The 21,759-nt window shown below is 49.0% G+C and overlaps 1 protein-coding gene across 1 annotated transcript in view; it reads right to left on the reverse strand.

Moving 5' to 3' along the window:
• Positions 1 to 18,312, reverse strand: part of LOC309569452 (phospholipase B1, membrane-associated-like) — a gene marked incomplete at its 5' end in the record, with an annotated part of 67,266 nt that extends 48,954 nt beyond the window's left edge. The window contains 3 exons of the mRNA XM_082275291.1: positions 14,709 to 14,799; positions 16,222 to 16,286; positions 18,225 to 18,312. Of these exons, the coding sequence (XP_082131417.1) occupies positions 14,709 to 14,799; positions 16,222 to 16,286; positions 18,225 to 18,312 (244 nt within the window). The remainder of the gene's footprint in view (positions 1 to 14,708; positions 14,800 to 16,221; positions 16,287 to 18,224) is intronic.
• Positions 18,313 to 21,759: the final 3,447 nt, after the last annotated feature.

Genomic DNA, 21,759 nt, shown 5'->3' on the forward strand with positions numbered 1-21,759 from the left:
AAAAAATTAAATTGCGGGATAGTCTGTATCGGTACATGTGAGATACACCTTTTTAAATTTGTTTGGCGCATTTCCTTCTACCGCCGAGGATTGCAGGGCGCTTCAGTTTGCCTCCTGTTCCCAACTCCTCCTACTCTTCTTCCTCATCCTGCCTTTAGGGTACCAAAAATTGTAATCAGGGCCTAGTCTGTGTTTGTATGTGTGAGATACACCGTCTTATAAAATTTTTCCTATTCCGCTATTCAATATACACCCTTTTGGAGTGTAAAAAAATTAAATTACGGCATAGTCTGTATCGGTACGTGTGAGATACACCTTTTAAATTTGTTTGGCGCATCTCCTTCCCCCGCCAAGGATTGCAGGGCGCTTCAGTTTGCCTCCTGTTCCCAACTCCTCCTACTCCTCTTCCTCATCCTCCCTTTAGGGTACAAAAAATTTTAATCAGCGCCTAGTCTGTGTTTGTACGTGTGAGATACACCGTTTTTTATCCTATTCCGCTATTCAATATACACCCTTTTGGGGTAAAAAACATTAAATTGCGGCATAGTTTGCATATTTGACTGTGAGATACACCCGTGCGATACTGTTGTTGTTTTGTTCCGCTATTCAATAAACACCTTTCTAGGGCAAGATCTTAAATTACAGAAATATGAGGAGACCGTCAAATAGGGGCCGTGGCCTGGGTCGTGGTGCTGCTGGTAGAGCTCCTGTTGCAAGGAGAGGACGTGGTCGATCTGTGCCAGCTACACGCACAAGTGAAACACCTTCCTCAAGTGTTAGTAGATTGGTTTGCTGCTGACAGTGCCTCCAGTTCCTTCACATTGTCTCCCACCCAGTCTACTGCAGAAAGGTTAGAGTTGGCACCTGCAGCCGATGTCCAACCGTCTTTCACCTCACCCCCTTACAAATCAGGCAAGCAGTCTGAGCCCCAAGCCATACAGCAGTCTCTTCTTCTTTTTGAGGACTCTGTCAGCAGGGTTTCCCAGGGCCATCCACCTAGCCCTGCCCCAGAAGTGGAAGAGATTGAGTGCAGCGATGCCCAACCACTTATTTCTCAAGATGAGTACATGCAAGGACCATCGCAGCAGGTCTCAGATGATGACAAAATGCAGGTGCCAACTGCTGCGGCGTTCAGCATTGTGGAGACCGACAAGGAGGGCAGGGGTGAAGACTGGGTGGAAGATGATGTGGAGGACGATGAGGTCCTCGACCCCACATGGAATGAACGTCATGCAGGTGACCTGAGTAGTTTGGAGGAAGAGGCGGTGGTCGCACAGAGCCACCAGCACAGCAGAAGCGGGAGCAGGGTGCAGAAGCGGAGCGGCCGTGCCCTAGACACTACACCCGCTACTGCCCAACGCAGCAAGGGAACGAGCGCACCAAAGTCAGCTCAAAGGAGTTCTCTAGCGTGGAAGTTCTTTAGAAAATGTGCTGATGACAGGACACGAGAGGTTTGCACCCTGTGCAATCAGAGCCTGAAGCGAGGCATAAACCTTCTCAACCTGAGCACAACCTGCATGATCAGGCATCTAAGTGTAAAGCACAAGCTGCAGTGGAGCAGACACCTTCAAAACCAAGAAACGTCTCTGGCTCATCCTGCTTCCTCTTCTGCTGCAGTCTCGGCCGCTCCAGCCACATCTGTAGTGATACCGGCACCTGCCACCCCGCAAACAGAGGATCTGTCAGCAACACCACCACCTGGGTCACCAACCATCTCCACAATGTCCGGTGGAAGCGTTCAGCTTTCCATCTCCCAAACACTTGAGAGGAAGAGGAAGTACCCCCCTACCCACCCGCGATCCCTGGCCCTGAATGCCAGCATTTCAAAATTCTTGGCCTTTGAAATGCTGTCATTCCATCTGGTGGAGACGCACAGTTTTAAAAACCTTATGTCGGTGGCTGTCCCACAGTACGTCGTGCCCAGCCGCCACTACTTTTCCAGGCAAGCCATCCCTTCCCTGCACAACCAAGTGGGGGAAAAAATCAGGAGTGCACTGCGCAACGCCATCTGTGGCAAGGTCCACCTAACTACTGATACGTGGACCAGTAAGCACGGTCAGGGGCGTTATATCTCCCTAACGGCACACTGGGTAAATGCAGTGGCGGATGGGCCTGAGGCGGATAGCAATTTGGCGCATGTCCTTCCACCACCGAGGATTGCAGGGCGCTTCAGTTTGCCTCCTGTTCCTAACTCCTCCTACTCCGCTTCCTCATCCTCTACCGCCTCCTCATCCGGACAGCGTAACACCTTCACCACCAACTTCAGCACAGCCAGGGGTAAACGACAGCAGGCAGTTTTAAAACTTGCCTGTTTGGGGGACAAACCACACACAGCGCAGGAGTTGTGGAGGAGCATGGAACAGCAGACAAATGAGTGGTTGCTGCCAGCGAGCCTCAAGCCCGGCCTGGTGGTGTGCGATAACGGGTGAAATCTCATAGCAGCTCTGGGCCTAGCCGGTTTGACGCACATCCCTTGCCTGGCGCATGTGCTGAATTTGGTGGTGCAGAGGTTCCTTAAAAATTACCCCGATATGTCAGAGCTGCTGCAGAAAGTGTGGGCCGTCTGTGCGCACTTTCGGCGTTCTCACCCTGCTGCTGTTCGCCTGTCAGCGCTGCAGCGTAACTTCGGCCTTCCCGCTCACCGCTTCATATGTGACGTGCCCACAAGGTGGAACTCCACCTTGCACATGCTGCAAAGACTGTGCGAGCAGCAGCAGGCCATAGTGGAGTTTCAGCTGCAGCACGCACGCGTGAGTCGCTCTGTGGAACAGCACCACTTCACCACCAATAACTGGGCCTCCATGCGAGACCTGTGTGCCTTGTTGCGCTGTTTTAAGTACTCCACCAACATGGCCAGTGCCGATGATGCCGTTCTGAGCTTAACTATCCCACTTCTATGCCTCCTTGAAAAAACAATTCGGGCGATGATGGAAGAGGATGTGGCACAGGATGAGGAGGAGGAGGAGGAGGAGGAGGAGGATGAAGAGGTAACATTTCCAAGGCTTTCAGGGCAGTCATTCACAAGGGGCTCCGAGGGTGGGTTCCTGCACACACAAACGCCAGGGACACAATTGTCCAGCAGGGGCACAGTTCTGGAGGATGAGGAGGATGAGGAGGAGGAGACGGAGGAGGAGATGGAACCATGTTCACAGCAGGGTGGCACCCAGGCCAGCTCATGGCCATCACTGGTGCGTGGCTGGGGGGATACAGAGGACACGGACGATACACCTCCCACAGAGGACAGCCTTTCGTTGCCTCTGGGCAGCCTGGCACACATGAGCGATTACATGCTGCAGTGTCTCCACAACGACCGCCGAGTTGCCCACATTCTAACTTGTGCTGATTACTGGGTGGCCACGCTGCTGGATCCCCGTTACAAGGACAACGTACCGTCCTTAATTCACTCACTGGAGCGCGATCGCAAGATGCGCGAGTACAAGCGCACGCTGGTAGACGCGATGCTGCTGGCATTCCCACCTGACAGCGGGGCCACAGTGGAAGCACAAGGCAGAGGAGGAGGAGGAGGAAGAGGTCGCCAACGCAACCAGGGCACCGCCAGCACCTCAGTAGGCAGGGTTAGCATGGCCGAAATGTGGAAAAGCTTTGTCAGCACGCCACAACAAACAGCAGCACCAGCAGCTCATATGGAACGTCTTAGCAGGAGGCAGCATTTCACGAACATGGTGGAGCAGTATGTGTGCACACGCCTAGACGTACTGAATGAGGGGTCTGCCCCCTTCAACTTCTGGGTCTCCAAGTTGGGCACATGGCCTGAGCTTGCCCTTTACGCCTTGGAGGTGATGGCGTGCCCTGCAGCCAGTGTATTATCTGAACGGGTATTTAGCACGGCTGGGGGCGTTATCACAGACAAGCGCAGCCGCCTGTCCAGAGACAATGTGGACAAGCTCACGTTCATTAAAATGAACCAGGCATGGATCCCACGGGACTTTTCCGTACCTTGTGCAGAATAGCGATGGATACCGACCTTACCCAGCCATTGTTCCATTTTTGCTCTTTCTCACTCTTTTGGGGTGTACCCTCATTTAAAATTTGTGAAAAGAAGCAGTGTTGGCTACCTCGTCCTCCTCAGGGCCAGATTAACGTAGGGGCTATTGGAGCTGCAGCTCCAGGCCCCTACCTTTATATAGGCCCCAGGTTGGCCATATTCACTGTTACCGCTCTTCTGTCACTTGTAAACAGAAGGACAAGGAGGGACAGTTGCCGATGCATGGATGTGTTTATGGGCTTCAGAGACAGCATCCCATGTTGAATTAGGCATGCATGGCTGCACCCTTCCTCCTCTGGGTGCATGCCAAGGCACGGCCCTTAAGGCCCTTCAAAATCCTCAGCACCAAGTCCATGATGCTGTTAGGGTGCTGGTGGTAACCTGGCGACAGAGATAGGCCCCGATGTCCGCTAGAGGGCGGAGCTTGGACGGAACCCCCCAAGGTAAGTGACACAGGCTAGCCTGAGGTGCGGAGTCTAAGTATCCACCGGTTTTCGCCAGAGCCTCTAGTGGTGAGGATGGAGTTCGCTGCGTGTGGATACCAGGTCGCGGTCCTCAGGGTCGCCCCACCAGGGGTGAACCGATCAAGGTCCGAAGGCGGATAAACAGACAAGGGAGATCCGAGAGAATGGTCAAACAAGCCGGGGTCAGGACGGGCAGTAGACGAGCGGAGTCAGGAACAAGCCAAAAGGTCAACAGGAAATCAGCAGCAAACAGGTCACAGGTTCAGGAACAACGGCAGGAGCTGAAGACAAGACAGCACTGAACCTGTGTGCTGATCCAGCTTAAATAGAGCTCTTTCTAGATGAAAGGGGTGGAGCCGGAATAGTCTGTGAGTCTTAACTCATCCACTGCCAGAGCCTTCCTGACAGGTTCCTAACATTGCCCCCCCCTTAAGGGCAACCTCCGGGTGCCCAACAAGCTCCTTTTTTGTGGATGAGCACGAAAAAATGCTTGGATTAGGTCCGCAGCATGGACGTTCCGTTCAGGCTCCCAGGAGTTCTCTTCCGGACCATAACCCTTCCATTTGATGAGAAACTGTAGCTGGTTGCCTCTCTTTCGACAGTCCACCACAGCCTCAACCTCATACTCCACATCTCCATCCACGAACACAGGTTCTGGGGTACCTGAACTTCTACCAGGGAAGTTATCGGGGATCACGGGCTTCAGTAAGGAAACATGAAATATGGGATGGATCCGAAGGGTATCGGGTAGGGATAGTTCATAGGACACATCATTGAGTTTCCTTTTAACTGGAAATGGACCAATAAATCTGGGAGCCAGTTTCTTGGACGGACAGGCTAGGCGGAGATTAGCCGTGGAAAGCCAGACCCGATCGTCAGGTTGAAGAATCAACTCTCCCTTCTTTCTCTTGTCAAAGATCCTTTTGGACGCAGTTTGGGCCTTGGCTAAGGTCTCCCGCAGAAGGTTATTATTCCGGGAAAAGAAGTTGACAGTGTCTTGGACTGCAGGAACTCCGGATTCACATGGAATATCTGGTAAGAAGGAGGGATGAAATCCATAATTAGCGAAGAAGGGAGATTGGCCAGTAACAGAGTGCTTGGAATTGTTGTAGGAGAATTCTGCAAATGGTAACAGGGCTACCCAGTCGTCCTGGACAAAGGTGGTAAAGCACCGCAGGTACTGCTCCAGGGTTTGGTTTGTCCTCTCAGTTTGTCCGTTGGTCTGTGGGTGGTAGGCTGAGGACATAGACAGCTCGATCTTTAACAGTTTACATAAAGCCTTCCAGAAGCGGGACGTAAATTGTACCCCTCTGTCAGAGATGATGTTCCTGGGAATCCCATGGAGTCTTATGATCTCCCTAATGAAGATCTCTGCAGTTTCCCTTGCAGTGGGAGTACCCTTGAGGGGCAAAAAATGGGCCATTTTAGAGAGTCGATCTACCACCACAAAAATGGCAGAGCACCCTGCAGAAGGTGGAAGTTCCACGATAAAATGCATGGCAATTGTTTGCCAGGGCCGATCAGGGATGGGAAGAGGTCTGAGAAGGCCCCATGCCTTACTTCTGGCGGTTTTACACCGGGAACAGGTGGTACAGGAGAGTACATAACTCCTGCAGCTCTCTTTCATGTCAGACCACCAAAAAGAACGCTGCAGGAGGTCAAGGGTCCTATGGACGCCAAAATGACCGGCCAGAGGGTGATCATGACAGGCAGCCAGAATTGCTGTTCTGACCTCTTCCGGGACGAAGATCTTGTCTTTAACCCATAACAAGCCATTTTTGTGCACCAGGGGTATTCCAGGTGGACCAGGAATGTGGGCAGAGGCTTGCTCAAGACGGGCCTTCAGATTTGTGAATAAAAGTAGGAAGTTCTTTTCGGATAGGATGGTGTCAGGTACTGAAGTTTCCTTCGGGCTATCAAACATCCGGGACAGGGCATCCGGTTTAACATTTTTAGACCCAGGCCGATAGGTGATATGGAATGAAAACCTTGAAAAAAAAAGTGCCCACCGTGCCTGACGGGGTCTCAAACGTTTTGCAGATCTCAGATACTCAAGGTTTTTGTGATCCATAAAAATAAGAATAGGGTGTACAGCCCCCTCAAGCAAATACCGCCACTCTTCAAGTGCGGCTTTGATCGCCAGAAGTTCCCGGTCCCCAACATCATAATTCCTCTCTGCAGAGGAGAGTTTCCGGGAAAAGAAGGCTATTGGGTGTATCAAGTCCTTGGTTCCCTGTCTTTGGGAGAGGATTGCCCCGACAGCAACTTTAGAAGCGTCAACCTCAAGGAGGTAGGGTAAGGTGGGATCCGGGTGACTCAACACAGGGGCTGACGTGAAGAGCTTCTTAAGGACCAAGAAGGCGGACTGGGCTTCGGGGGTCCATTGAAAGCGAACACTCTTCTTGGTGAGCTGAGTAATGGGAGTGATGATATGAGAGAAACCCTTAATGAACTTTCTATAGAAGTTGGCGAAGCCAACGAATCGCTGCACTCCCTTTTTGTCAGATGGAGGTGGCCAATCCAGGATGGCAGAGACTTTCTGGGGATCCATCTCTATACCCTCTGTAGAAATTATTAACCCCAGAAACGGGATGCTGCTCCGCTCGAATTCACACTTCTCGGCCTTAACATAGAGACCATGCTGACGGAGGCGGCCGAGGACATTTCGAACATGCTCGCGATGTTGCTCCAGGGATGTAGAGAAGATTAGGATGTCATCTAGGTAAACTATGACAAAGATATCCAGCCAATCCCGGAAAATATCGTTCACAAAGTGTTGGAACGTAGCTGGGGCGTTGCAGAGGCCAAAAGGCATCACAAGATATTCGAAATGCCCAAACCTGGTACGAAAAGCTGTCTTCCACTCATCGCCTTCTCTAATACGGACTAAGTTGTAGGCCCCGCGGAGATCCAACTTAGTGAACAGGACAGCAGATCTGAGCCGCTGAAAGAGCTCGGGAACCAGAGGGAGAGGGTAGCGGTTCTTAATGGTAACTTTATTCAAGTCTCGGTAATCGATACAAGGTCGAAGGGAGTGATCCTTCTTTTCTACAAAAAAGATACCTGCCCCTGCCGGAGAGGTGGAAGGACGGATAAACCCCTTCTTCAGACTTTCGTCCACATAGTCCTTTAAAACGTCCAGCTCACGTTCAGATAGTGGGTAAATTCGGCCAAATGGGATCTCGGCTCCCCGGAGCAAGTCGATGGGGCAATCATATGAACGGTGAGGAGGTAAGGTCTCAGCTCCCCGCTTACTGAAAACATCCAGGAAGTCGTGATATGCCTTGGGTACAACAGAACATAAATCAGGCTCAGATTCGAGACAGAACAGAGTTTGGGGGGACTTGGATGGAGCGGGTAGACAGGAGTTCCTGCAGTAAGGAGACGGGAACTGGACGGCTCCTGTGATCCAGTTGATTTGCGGGTTGTGTGCCTGCAACCATGGCAATCCCAGGATAATGGGAAATAAGGGAGATGCGATGACATCCAAACGTATCAATTCCTTATGGCCAGATGGAGAGACCATTGGAAGAGGAAGGGTTTCTTGGGTCACGGGTCCAGACTTGATGTGGGAGCCATCGGCCAGGAAGATAGTGAGGTCCTGGGTCTTGGTCTGGAGAGGTATGCCTTGCTGCCCCGCAAAGGAACGGTCAATGAAACAACTGCAGGCTCCCGAGTCAATGATTGCTGTAACCTGGACGGGTCCTTCTGGGAGTTGCAAAGACACAGGAAAACCTAAGTGGGAGGTGGAGGTAACTGATGCCACACAACTGGAGGGCGAGACTAGCAAAGACTTATGGTGTTTTGCTGCGCAAGAGCGCACATAATGGCCAGCTTCTCCGCAATACAGGCAAAGATTACCCAGCTGGCGGCGACGTCTCTCCTCCGGAGACAAGACAGGCCACATGACCCCAAGTTGCGTGGGTTCAGGGGCATCAGGCATGGCGGGAGCAGGGCTGGGAGAGACTGCCCCAGCGGAAGGGAAGTGTACAGGAGGTGCTACTCGTGGCAACATCCAGGCTGGCCGAAACTGCTGCGTTGATCGTTCCGCCCGGCGTTCTCGGAGCCGACGGTCGATTTGAATGGCATGGGAGATCAAATTTTCTAGTGCGTCGGGGATGCCCACCCTGGCCAATTCGTCCTTCAGTGCTTCGGACAAGCCTAGACGGAACTGGTACCGGAGTGCAGCCTCGTTCCAGGAAGTGTCGGAACTCAGGCGACGGAAGTCCGTGACATAGTCTTCTACGGGTCTGCGCCCCTGCTGGAGAATGTGTAGCGCAGCTTCTGCGGTGGAAGATCGCTGTGTATCGTCATAGAGTTGGGCCATAGCCTCAAAAAATGACAATAGAGAGTTCAAATGGGGGCTACCCTCTTCAAGGAGCCGATGGGCCCAGGACTGGGGTCCGCATAGTAGCAATGAAATAACAAACCCCACCTTGGTGGCCTCCAGGGAGAAGGTCCGGGGTTGCAAGGAGAAGTAGAGCTGGCAGGCATTGCGAAACGCTCGGAATTTACCCCGATCTCCGGAATATTTTTCAGGGGTAGGGACCCGAGGTTCCGGTGGCAGCATCACTACTGTGGGGCTGGAGGCCGGTGCTGCGGTTGCGGCAGCGGAGGAGGGAGCAGATGGCACAGTGGAATCTGCCGTGAGGGTTACAGAGCGTAATCGTCCCTCTAACTGTGTATAGCCATCCTGAAGCGTCCTCACGGCTTGAGACAGGGCTGCTAGGTGTTGGCCGATCTCCTCTAACGGTGAAGCCTCTCTTGCAGGTTCCGACATGGCTGTCTTGTACTGTTAGGGTGCTGGTGGTAACCTGGCGACAGAGATAGGCCCCGATGTCCGCTAGAGGGCGGAGCTTGGACGGAACCCCCCAAGGTAAGTGACACAGGCTAGCCTGAGGTGCGGAGTCTAAGTATCCACCGGTTTTCGCCAGAGCCTCTAGTGGTGAGGATGGAGTTCGCTGCGTGTGGATACCAGGTCGCGGTCCTCAGGGTCGCCCCACCAGGGGTGAACCGATCAAGGTCCGAAGGCGGATAAACAGACAAGGGAGATCCGAGAGAATGGTCAAACAAGCCGGGGTCAGGACGGGCAGTAGACGAGCGGAGTCAGGAACAAGCCAAAAGGTCAACAGGAAATCAGCAGCAAACAGGTCACAGGTTCAGGAACAACGGCAGGAGCTGAAGACAAGACAGCACTGAACCTGTGTGCTGATCCAGCTTAAATAGAGCTCTTTCTAGATGAAAGGGGTGGAGCCGGAATAGTCTGTGAGTCTTAACTCATCCACTGCCAGAGCCTTCCTGACAGGTTCCTAACAGATGCTCTTAATCCGGGCCTGGTCCTCCTCCACCGCCGCTTCCACCTACACCGCCCATAGGTGTGCGCAGCCTATTGCATTAGGGTGTGCACCCCAAAGATGAAATACACATGCATGTGTTTGCCTACATGTACATGGCCCCGATACATTACTCTCCCTGCTGGCAAAGAGAAATAGAGCAGAGCAGGTCCGAGGGAGATCTTTCCCATCTCCTCACTGGCAAACAGAGCGATAATGCTATGTGCCCTAGGTGATTAGGGTGTGCCCAGGCACATCCGGCACACCCTGTGCGCACGCCTATGAGACCGCCACATCCACCACCACCTCAACCTCCCTCCTACTCCATATGGGCCTCGTCCTTCAGAGATGAAGAACATTGTTTTATTTTTCTGTTTTTTTTTTGTTGTTTTAAGTTATTTCCCTATCCACATTTGTTTGCAGAGCACTTGCCATGCTCTTAACAACGTTTTGCTGTCATTGGCAGCACTCTAGCCCTTTCCATTGGTGTTTTAGAGCCATTTTAGTGCCTGAAAGTTCGGGTCCCCATTGACTTCAATGGGGTTCGGTGTCCAGGAAAAGTTCGGCAAAAGTCCGGGACACGGACCCAGACTTTTTTTTAAAGTTTGGCCGAACCCGCCAAACACGGACATCCAGGTGTCTGCTCAACTCTAGTTAGGATCTATACTGATATGGACTGGGTAATGTGTAGGATGGTATGGACTGGGTAATGTGTTAGGATCTATACTGGTATGGACTGGGTAATGTGTGAGGATGGTATGGACTGGGTAATGTGTTAGGATCTATACTGGTATGGACTGGGTAATGTGTGAGGATGGTATGGACTGGGTAATGTGTTAGGATCTATACTGGTATGGACTGGGTAATGTGTGAGGATGGTATGGACTGGGTAATGTGTTAGGATCTATACTGGTATGGACTGGGTAATGTGTTAGGAACGAAAGGATGCCACATTGTTTTATGTAAATGAAAATTATCACCCTACAGAGGGCTGAATTCAAAGACAGGTGAATAAAGTGTGAAATGTGCTCAGGTGTGACCATACAAAAAATGTAATAGGGAAATATAAATAAAGTGCAAGGTGTAAATAAGTACAATAAAACCTAATTATACCAGATAGTATAATCATACTTATTTACACCTTGCACTTTATTTATATTTCCCTATTACATTTTTTGTACGGTCACACCTGAGCACATTTCACACTTTATAATTGCAGGGAATTGTGATGAGAATTTTAAACTTTAGGCAGAAGTAGTGCAGCTGAATGGGAGAATTATTCCAACTCTGCTACTTTGGCCTTTAAGTTTTCAATTCCCTTTTCAATTTCCTGTAATTCTCTCTTTATGAAGTAGACCCTATAATCTGATAAGTAGGTGGAGATTAATTATGCGGAGTGGGCGGAGCTTCAGGGAAGTGGGTGTGGTAAGTAATTGATAGCTGCGCTGCAAAGTATCCCTGGAAATTTTTTTCAAATGTTGGCAACTATGAGAGTAGAGGAAAGGCTTATCACTCATCAGCCTGCATGTTCCCCGTGCTTGCTCCCTGTCTGCTTGCTGTGACCTCCCCTGACCCCCCCCCCCCCCCCCCCGCTGCTCCAAAATCATCTTTCTGGCTGGTCTACTGTTCACCAAAGGGAAGTTTGCACACTTGTTTCCCAATGGTAATATAATAATCCTGGTTAAAAAAACGTTATCATGTAAAGAATATAAATGAAAGCAGAGGGAGATTTGTGTGAGAACAGCAGTTGTGCAGTCGTCAAATATTTCCACAGATAATAAAACGCCAGGGTTCAAACATCATGACATCATGAGGAACAGCCAGAGACACGTGAATTATCATCTCTAAAGCACATTAGTGGCGGCTGCATACAATGTTCTTATGTCTTATCTTCCCTGATATTTACATACTGAGATTGCACGGTCTATTCTGTGGATCAGGGATGGCCGCCAATCTGCTCTACCACCCTCCCTCCCTCCCTTGTTCCCAGGACGGATGGATGGCTGGCTGGCTGCCCGCCCAGCCGGACAGCCAATATCCTTACCTGCTCCTGCCCGCCGCTGTGTGTCTCCTCGTCCTCGGCTGTGTGTCCCCTCGTCCTCGGCTGTGTGTCCCCTCATCCTCGGCTGTGTGTCTCCCCGTCCTCGGCTGTGTGTCCCCTCGTCCTCGGCTGTGTGTCTCCCCGTCCTCGGCTGTGTGTCCCCTTGTCCTCGGCTGTGTGTCTCCTCGTCCTCGGCTGTGTGTCCCCTCGTCCTCCGCTGTGTGTCCCCTCGTCCTCCGCTGTGTGTCCCCTCGTCCTCCGCTGTGTGTCTCCTCGTCCTCCGCTGTGTGTCTCCTCATCCTCGGCTGTGTGTCCCCTCGTCCTCGGCTGTGTGTCCCCTCGTCCTCGGCTGTGTGTCTCCTCTTCCTCGGCTGTGTGTCTCCTCGTCCTCGGCTGTGTGTCTCCTCGTCCTCGGCTGTGTGTCTCCTCATCCTCGGCTGTGTGTCCCCTCGTCCTCGGCTGTGTGTCTCCTCGTCCTCGGCTGTGTGTCCCCTCCATCTTCCTGGCCAATGGCCAGAAAAAATCATGTCTCCTTTTAGCTAATCAGGAAAGCGGTCTCACGTCCTGATTGACTGGGAGGCGAGTCAGTGTGATAATAGCGAATATTCATTCGCTATTGTCACACAATAGGTGGGCTCGGAGCGCACTGCTCTGCGCCCCGGGTCCACCCTTTTCTGAAGCCTATTAGAGCCTTTGGCTCTAATCACGTGCTTCAGAAAAAAAAAATCCCCATTGAACTCCATGTGTCCAGTGCCCCGCATGTAGATTAGGGGGCCGGACGCATGGATGGGGGGGGCGGCGCACCTGAGCCCCCAATTGACCGGCCGCCCCTGCATGTGTGACAGCAACCAGGTGAGACAAGTGTATCTTGCCTAACATCAAGCATGGAGGTATGAATATCATGGTCTGGGGCTGCATGAGTGCTGTCGGCACTGGGGAGCTACAGTTCATTGAGGGAACCATGAATGCCAACATGTACTGTGACATACTGAAGCAGAGCATGATCCCCTCTGGGCCGCAGGGCAGTATTCCAACATCCTAACAACCCCAAGCACACCTCCAAGACGACCACTGCCTTGCTAAAGAAGCTAAGGGTAAAGGTGATGGACTGTCTGCAGACGTAAACCCTATTGAGCATCTGTGGGGCATCCTCAAACAGAAGGTGGAGGAGCGCAAGGTCTCTAACATCCACCAGCACTGTGATGTTGTCATGGAGGAGGGGAAGAGGACTCCAGTGGCAACCTGTGAAGCTCTGGTGAACTCCATGCCCAAGAGGGTTAAGGCAGTGCTGGAAAATAATGGTGGCCACACAAAATATTTTGGACCCAATTTGGACTTTTCAACTTAGGGGTGTACTCACTTTTGTTTCCAGCGGTTTAGACATTAATGGCTGTGTGTTGACTAATTTTGACAGCAAATTTACACTGCTATACAAGCTGTACACTCACTACTTTACATTGTAGCAAAGTGTCATTTCTCAGTGTTGTCAAATGAAAAGATAGAATAAAATATTTACAATAATGTGAGGGGTGTACTCACTTTTGTGAGATACTGTATACTGGATTTTACGCAGCTATAATGCTATACTGGTAATGGTGGTGATCAGCGACTTATAGAGGGACTGTGATAGTGTGGTTGACAATCTGGCGCTAGCTGACACTGACTAGGAGGTACAGTAACTGACATCACCAGTGACACTAATACAGTGATCAGATATACAGTAATACTCTAATACCGTCACTGTACTAAAGATACTGGCTGGGAAGGGGTTAACATTTAGGGGCAATCAAGGGGTTACCTGTGTCTAACAATGTGTAATGTGTGTAATATGAGTTGCTTTTATTTGCAATCTTTACATTTTTTTTCCTCCCTGCTTTTCAGGGAGAAGAAACAGCAGGATCGGTCTTCTGTTTACACAGAGTCCTGTGTGTTTGTCAACACAGAACTCTGGGCTGTGATTGGAAACAGCCAATCAGCAGGTTTTAGCCAAAATCTTTGGCCGATACTTGTTGACAAAATCGCTATTAGTCCAATCACAGGGCAAGTTGGTAGCGGGCGCCCACACCCACAGACCCGGAAGAGGGTAGTCACATGTATATTACTGTATATGACTGAGCCTGGCTATGCCACCCCACCTCTATAAATGTACAGTGGTGCAGTGGCGCAGTGGTGCCGTAGCAAGTGGTTAGGTAAAGTCCATTAAAAATGACATGTCCATGAAAGACTCCCACTGTCCCCAAGGTGGCAACGCTGCTGTGCAAATCTGCAGCATTGTCACCCTGTTAAAGGAAGAGGAAAAATAATGGATTTACTGGCAGGATCAACCGGTCATAAAACTACATTACAGGGGGGATTAAGGAAATAAAAACTGCTGTGTTAACACCACAGACAGACTGCATTGTATATTATTATTTTGCCACTTTATTTCACTTTAATGCTGTTGTTATCTGATTTCTGGAAGTTGAGATAAATAATTCTGGGAATGATGTCAGGAAATTCTGTATTAGAAAAACTGGGGAAAAAAATTGAAATGTGGCCGCAGCATTGGAGGGTGGGAAAGTTACATGAAGTGGGTGGGCTTGAGTGCTAAAATCTTATATTGTAAGATATTATATTATATTATATTATATTATATTATATTATATTATACTACATCATATTATATTTTATTATATTATATTTCAGGTTAGCAGAAAAAAAAAATTATTTACTGTAAATTATCCAGCTAAAAAAATACATAATCCAATCAGTTTAACCCATGCCTCATAGGGTTTTAACCATTCGTTACTCCAACCAAAAAAAAAAAATTTTTTTAGACTTTAGATACACTATAAAGAGTGAGATTATGAAAATGATTCACTTACCTGTAGTGGGTGTCAGAGGAGAGGGGGAGGTGTCAGGACAGGTAAGTTGTCGGTGGTAGCTCACTTGACCTGCAGCCTTCTCTGGAAATTGCTGAAGATGATCGAATGATATTGTTTATACAATAATACAAGCATAGGCGTGGGCAGGGGGTGTGACAGGTGTAATCAATATGTGCGTTGCCGGTTCCTCCTACTTCCTGCCCCCCCCTGTTGGCCTCCCTCCCTGCAGTGCTACTGGCTTTCCTCTTCTCGTCTCCACCCCTCCCCCAGGGGAGGTTTCAGGTTGGAGAGCAGGGGAAGGGGCTAGTAAGTAGTTCCTTTACTAAATGAACACAGTGAACACACTTGCTCACTGTGTCCATTCATGACTGAAGCATAGTAAACTGTGCTTACTATGCTTTAGTTTGTGAATGAAAAGCAAGCCAACCAACACAGAGCACTTCCCATTCATTCACTCCACCGTGCAGCTGAGGTTGCAGAGAAAGGCATGTGTGCTTGAGCTTTGGGGTGCACACCCTAATACAATAGGCTGCGCACACCTAATAATACAAGGCTTTGAAGAAGGGTCTATCACACTTAAGGGTGTTTTTAGAAAAAAACTTGCAGGGCTATTTTGTGTACTGCACATTTATTCTGTGCAACTGGGGGCCAAATTGAATATTAGACTATTTTCTCTCCAGGTCGGAAGTCATTCATACAGGTAAGCGTGAATCAAGGAAATACCGCATTAAGGCCACTAGATGGAGCTGATGAACATTCCTACATTTGTATTACAGGTGGCTGTGGGGTGGGGAATTCCATCAGATTGAGATGGCAGTAGGCAGTCTACTCTACTGTCATATGGCTGTCATGTGACAGTTTCCTGCAGGACAGTTTCACCTACCTTCATCCCTGGTCTTTATACACTGCAGTTGTTTGTCATTTTCCAACAATCAGAGGGAATATTATTTAATCTATCATAGGTCCAAATATTAATTGTGGGAAGAGAGGAAAATTATTCCTTCTGATAGTATGAATTGTGAGCTTAATGCAGATGCAAATTGGTATGTCCATGTGCTTCCGTGGTTTACACTAGGACCAGCATATACTCATCTGCTACTGTATCCAGTAATTGATATGTACAGGCGGTTGTACATATCACCTGTGGCTTCCGGGTGCCGAAATACCCTTGTATTTAACATTGGATGGATGCATATGTCTGTGCTCATAAGCCCTTAGTGTATAATAGCACAAAAAACTTGCATTCTCCTCGATTGCATTCTCCTAGAGTGTTTCAGCTACAGATCTATTGTTGCTGGGGGAGGGGGAGTGTAGTGTTGCTAGAGGGAGGGCTATTGTTACTGGGTGGGATCTACTGTTGCAGGGTGGGCTCAATTGTTGCAGGTGTTTGCTAGAGAATCTATTGTTGTTGGGGGGGGTCTACTGTTGCTAGTGGAGGATCTATTGTTGCTGAGGGAGATCTACTATCTGCTATATAGACTGTACATATAATACAGTCATCGGACTCCCTTACCTGCATCCAGTATCGAGAGATCTGTTCTATCATTCCATCCATATAATTTGCCATCCAGTCCACTCCTGCAGAGTATAAGATTTAGAGAGTTCATTAGAGGGCTTAGGGTACCTCTCATAGGACCATTTCAGCAAGGGTCAGTGTAAAAAATGCTCCTTACACTGGTAGTCAGTGGGCAGAATGCTCCTTACATTGCTGGTCAGTGTGAAAAAATGCTCTTTACATTGGTGATCAGCGGGAAGAATGTCCCTTACATTGGTGGTCAGTGTGAAGAATGCTCCTTACATTGACAGTCAATGGGAAGTATGTCCCTTACATTAGTGGTCAATAGGAAGAATGTCCCTTACATTGGTGTTTAGTGGGAAGAATGCCCCTTACAGTAATGGTCAAGATGTCTCCCTTAAAGACATCATTGATGTAGATCATTGGGGTCATGCTGGCAATGCTGCTCGCTCTGTCAAGTGATGTTGGTGCTGGCACTATGATGACACAATCAAATGGGAGGTCAATTAGCCAAACATCAACAAATGTTTCTTACATTGGTGGTCAGTGGGAAGGAAGAGTGCACCTTTTATTGGTGGCCAGTGGGAAGAATGCTTCTTACATTGGTAGTGTGCTTGAATAATGTTATTTACATTGGGGGCCAGTGACAAGAATGCCCCTTACATTGATGGTCAGTGGGAAGAATGGTCCTTACATTGGTGATCAGTGGGAAGAATGCTCCTTACATTGATGGTCAGTGGGAAGAATGCTCCTTACATTGATGGTCAGTGGGAAGAATAGTGCTTACATTGATGGTCAGTGGGAAGAATGCTCCTTACATTGGCGGTCAGTGGGAAGAATAGTCCTTATATTGATGGTCAGTGGGAAGAATGCTCCTTACATTGGCGGTCAGTGGGAAGAATAGTCCTTATATTGATGGTCAGTGGGAAGAATGCTCCTTACATTGATGGTCAGTGGGAAGAATAGTGCTTACATTGATGGTCAGTGGGAAGAATAGTCCTTACATTGATGGTCAGTGGGAAGAATAGTCCTTACATTGGTGGTCAGTGGGAAGAATAGTCCTTATATTGATGGTCAGTGGGAAGAATGCTCCTTACATTGGCGGTCAGTGGGAAGAATGCTCCTTACATTGATGGTCAGTGGGAAGAATAGTCCTTATATTGATGGTCAGTGGGAAGAATGCTCCTTACATTGGCGGTCAGTGGGAAGAATAGTCCTTATATTGATGGTCAGTGGGAAGAATGCTCCTTACATTGATGGTCAGTGGGAAGAATAGTGCTTACATTGATGGTCAGTGGGAAGAATAGTCCTTACATTGATGGTCAGTGGGAAGAATAGTCCTTACATTGGTGGTCAGTGGGAAGAATGCTTCCTACATTGGTGGTCAGTGGGAAAAATGGTCCTTACATTGGTGGTCAGTGGGAAAAATGGTCCTAACATTGGTGATCAGTGGAAGGAATGGTCCTTACATTGGTGATCAGTGGGAAGAATGTCCACCTTACAGTAGTGGCTGGACTGCCTCCCCTAAAGGCAGGTAAGGATCGTGTCATAATGCTGACTGGAGTTGGCCTCAGAACTATGCAGGCACCACCCAATGGGAGGTCAGTCAGCCACACCAACCTCTGATGGAACTCTAGTTGAGAATGACTGCATTAGAAGGTACAATGCCTTACTACACACATTTATTTCCATACAGTCATTAATATCACATAAAGCTATCAAATCTCAGTAGACAGTTCGGTATTATTCAGAAGAATCTTCGTTGAGTGCAGCTCTTAGAAGGGGGATGGAAGGGAGCAATGTTCAGCAGATCTCTAGAGAAACTAATGATGAAATAATCTGGAGAATTTATCACTATGTATCTGTTGGGGTAAAGACGGGACAAAGCAATGTTCTGCAGATCTCTATAGATGTTAGTGATGTGGGATAATCTGCAGCATATATCATGTACTTGTCATTGATGGATGAGACCTTTTATATTAGCAGGATAAGCCACTCACCATATACGCAGTTCAGGCACAGCATGCAGATTAGTAGGGTCTCCTGTGATGCCACCATCTTCCTTCCGTCTTCTCTAGTACATTTCATACATTTAATGTCCAGGAGTGGTCAGCCCCCAGTAGGGTAAAAGTAACGGGAACACAGGGCAATGTGGTCCGTTAGCTGGCTGGCAGCATTAATAAGCATTTCCTTGTTGGGGGTTATTTTGTGCATCAGTTTAATTGGGCTGTCAAAGTCCATACCCCGGAGAGATGGTTGAGCATGTTTGTGAGAGTTTAGGGGGAGGTTGGGTCAGTTTCCTGGCAGAAGAGCTGCAATAATAGTTTAATATTAACTAAATCTATTTAAAAAGTGTTGGGCATTCAAATGTGGATAAATATAACTGAGTGCTGAAATCAATAAATAAATATATGTGTAGCAGGTTTTCCAGGCATTGGGCCTGATGTGGGTCTACCATGGTTACTAGTGACACCTTCAGCCCATTTAAGCTGAATACCCAAGTGTAAGATTGGAGACAATGACCATTCCGGCATCTTTGGTTTGTTTTGTTTATTTGATATAGGGGATGGGAGAAGGGAATGAGTGGGATACTCCTCTGGCTCAAATAGGTACAACTGGGACACTTTATGGAAAAAAATGCCTTTCAGTGCTGTCTTGACGCCAGCTGGATGCCGACCAGCGCTTGCTGGCGCTTAAAACACACTGACTTGCTGAACTGCACTTGAACTTGACTTCCGACACTCTGATCAGCTCAAAAGTCCAGGGCTGTGCTTAGACTTGACTCCTGACGCTCTGGTTAGCTCAAAAGTCCTGCATCCAGCTCCCTCCAGTCCTTCTTGACTAAGGTAGCTCTTGTAACTGCTTGTGCTGCTGCAACTCTCAACACTGTACACTGCACACTGCACACTGCACACTGTACACTTTAACACTTCGGGGCCCAACCGCTGGTGCCCCTTTTGCACTTCAGGGTCCTCTCACTAGCACCGCCTCTACACTTCAGGGTCCTCTCACTAGGCACCCCCTCTACACTTCAGGGTCCTCTCACTAGGCACCCCCTCTACACTTCAGGGTCCTCTCACTAGGCACCCTCTCTACACTTCAGGGTCCTCTCACTAGGCACCCCCTCTACACTTCAGGGTCCTCTCACTAGGCACCCTCTCTACACTTCAGGGTCCTCTCACTAGGCACCCCCTCTACACTTCAAGGTCCTCTCACTAGGCACCCCCTCTACACTTCAGGGTCCTCTCACTAGGCACCCCCTCTACACTTCAAGGTCCTCTCACTAGGCACCGCCTCTACACTTCAGGGTCCTCTCACTAGGCACCCCCTCTACACTTCAGGGTCCTCTCACTAGGCACCCCCTCTACACTTCAGGGTCTTCTCACTAGGCACCCTCTCTACACTTCAGGGTCCTCTCACTAGGCACCCCTTCTACACTTCAGGGTCCTCTCACTAGGCACCCTCTCTACACTTCAGGGTTCTCTCACTAGGCACCCCCTCTACACTTCAAGGTCCTCTCACTAGGCACCCCCTCTACACTTCAGGGTCCTCTCACTAGGCACCCTCTCTACACTTCAGGGTCCTCTCCCTAGGCACCCTCTCTACACTTCAGGGTCCTCTCACTAGTCACCCTCTCTACACTTCAGGGTCCTCTCACTAGGCACCCTCTCTACACTTCAGGGTCCTCTCACTAGGCACCCCCTCTACACTTCAGGGTCCTCTCACTAGGCACCCTCTCTACACTTCAGGGTCCTCTCACTAGGCACCCCCTCTACACTTCAAGGTCCTCTCACTAGGCACCCCCTCTACACTTCAGGGTCCTCTCACTAGGCACCCCCTCTACACTTCAAGGTCCTCTCACTAGGCACCGCCTCTACACTTCAGGGTCCTCTCACTAGGCACCCCCTCTACACTTCAGGGTCCTCTCACTAGGCACCCCCTCTACACTTCAGGGTCTTCTCACTAGGCACCCTCTCTACACTTCAGGGTCCTCTCACTAGGCACCCCTTCTACACTTCAGGGTCCTCTCACTAGGCACCCTCTCTACACTTCAGGGTTCTCTCACTAGGCACCCCCTCTACACTTCAAGGTCCTCTCACTAGGCACCCCCTCTACACTTCAGGGTCCTCTCACTAGGCACCCTCTCTACACTTCAGGGTCCTCTCCCTAGGCACCCTCTCTACACTTCAGGGTCCTCTCACTAGTCACCCTCTCTACACTTCAGGGTCCTCTCACTAGGCACCCTCTCTGCTTCTCTTTGGGGTCAACACTGGCACCCCCTTTGCTTCTACTCCTGCACCGGCTAGCTCCTGGATCCCCATGACCTTCACCGTAGCGGTCCCCTCTCTCTCTAGGCAGACCCCCAAGGGGCAGTTTGCAGTACTCACAAAGTGGGAATGCTTTCCTGAAACTGGACCCCTCGCAACTCTGCTGGTCCTCAGCACACCGGATCCTCTATGCAGCTCAGCTCAGCCCTCTGTCACCTCAGGCAAGCCGCCTGGGACACCCGATCCTGCTGACAGGAGGAGAGACAGCCGTACTCTCCCTCCTGGGACTCTGCTTCCTGCCAAAGACGCTGCGTCATGCGCTCCCCTCAAACTTATACCCCCTCCCAGAATCCTGTGCTGCAGAATCTGCCTTTCTGGGGTAGATACAGGCCTGAGTGCACCATTGGCTGGGTTTCCTCTACTGCCCAATGAGAACCCTTTAATGAAGCACAGTAGGGACACTCCCCAGTCTCAACAGCTACACCTGGGAGACATGACAGCTCAGCTGAAAATCATGGCCCTGTTAAGCAGCCAGGGCCCACTATACTTTACCTAGCACCTACTTTGTAGGGTGCTACATATGCAAAGAAATATATATATATATATATATATATATATATATATATATATATATATATATATAATGAACAGGTACCCTCACTGTGTGGATAACCATAAATAAAAGTGCTCTAATCAGATATGATCTAAGGTATAATGAAAGCAATGTGAAGCATCAAACTGTGTGAGAGTGAACACAGCCTGCAAAGATATCCAAACAATTGTGTCTTGTTGATCAAAAACCATGTATAATAAAATGAACTGGTTAAAATAAGGTTGAAAATAAAGACTACATAATAGTGACTGCATTCCAACAACTGTGAACAATCATGAGCAAAATGAGCATTTTTTTTAAATGCAGTGAAATGTAATTTTTCCAAAAAAATGGCGTTTGAAAGACCGCTGCGCAAATACCGCATCACAAAAAATATTGCAATAACAGCCATTTTATTCTCCAGAGTCTTTGCTAAAATATATATATATATATAAATATATATATATATATACAGTGCATTGCAAAAGTATTCGGCCCCTTTGAACTTTTCGACCTTTTCCCACATTTCAGGCTTCAAACATAAAGATATAAAACTGTAATTTTTTTTTGAAGAATCAACAACAAGTGGGACATAATCACGAAGTGGAATGCAATTTATTGGATATTTCAAACTTTTTTAACAAATAAAAAACTGAAAAATTGGGCGTGCAAAAT

Source organism: Pelophylax lessonae (genome assembly GCF_965119305.1).
Source record: "Pelophylax lessonae genome assembly, chromosome: 13".
In the NCBI taxonomy this organism is placed as follows: domain Eukaryota; kingdom Metazoa; phylum Chordata; class Amphibia; order Anura; family Ranidae; genus Pelophylax; species Pelophylax lessonae.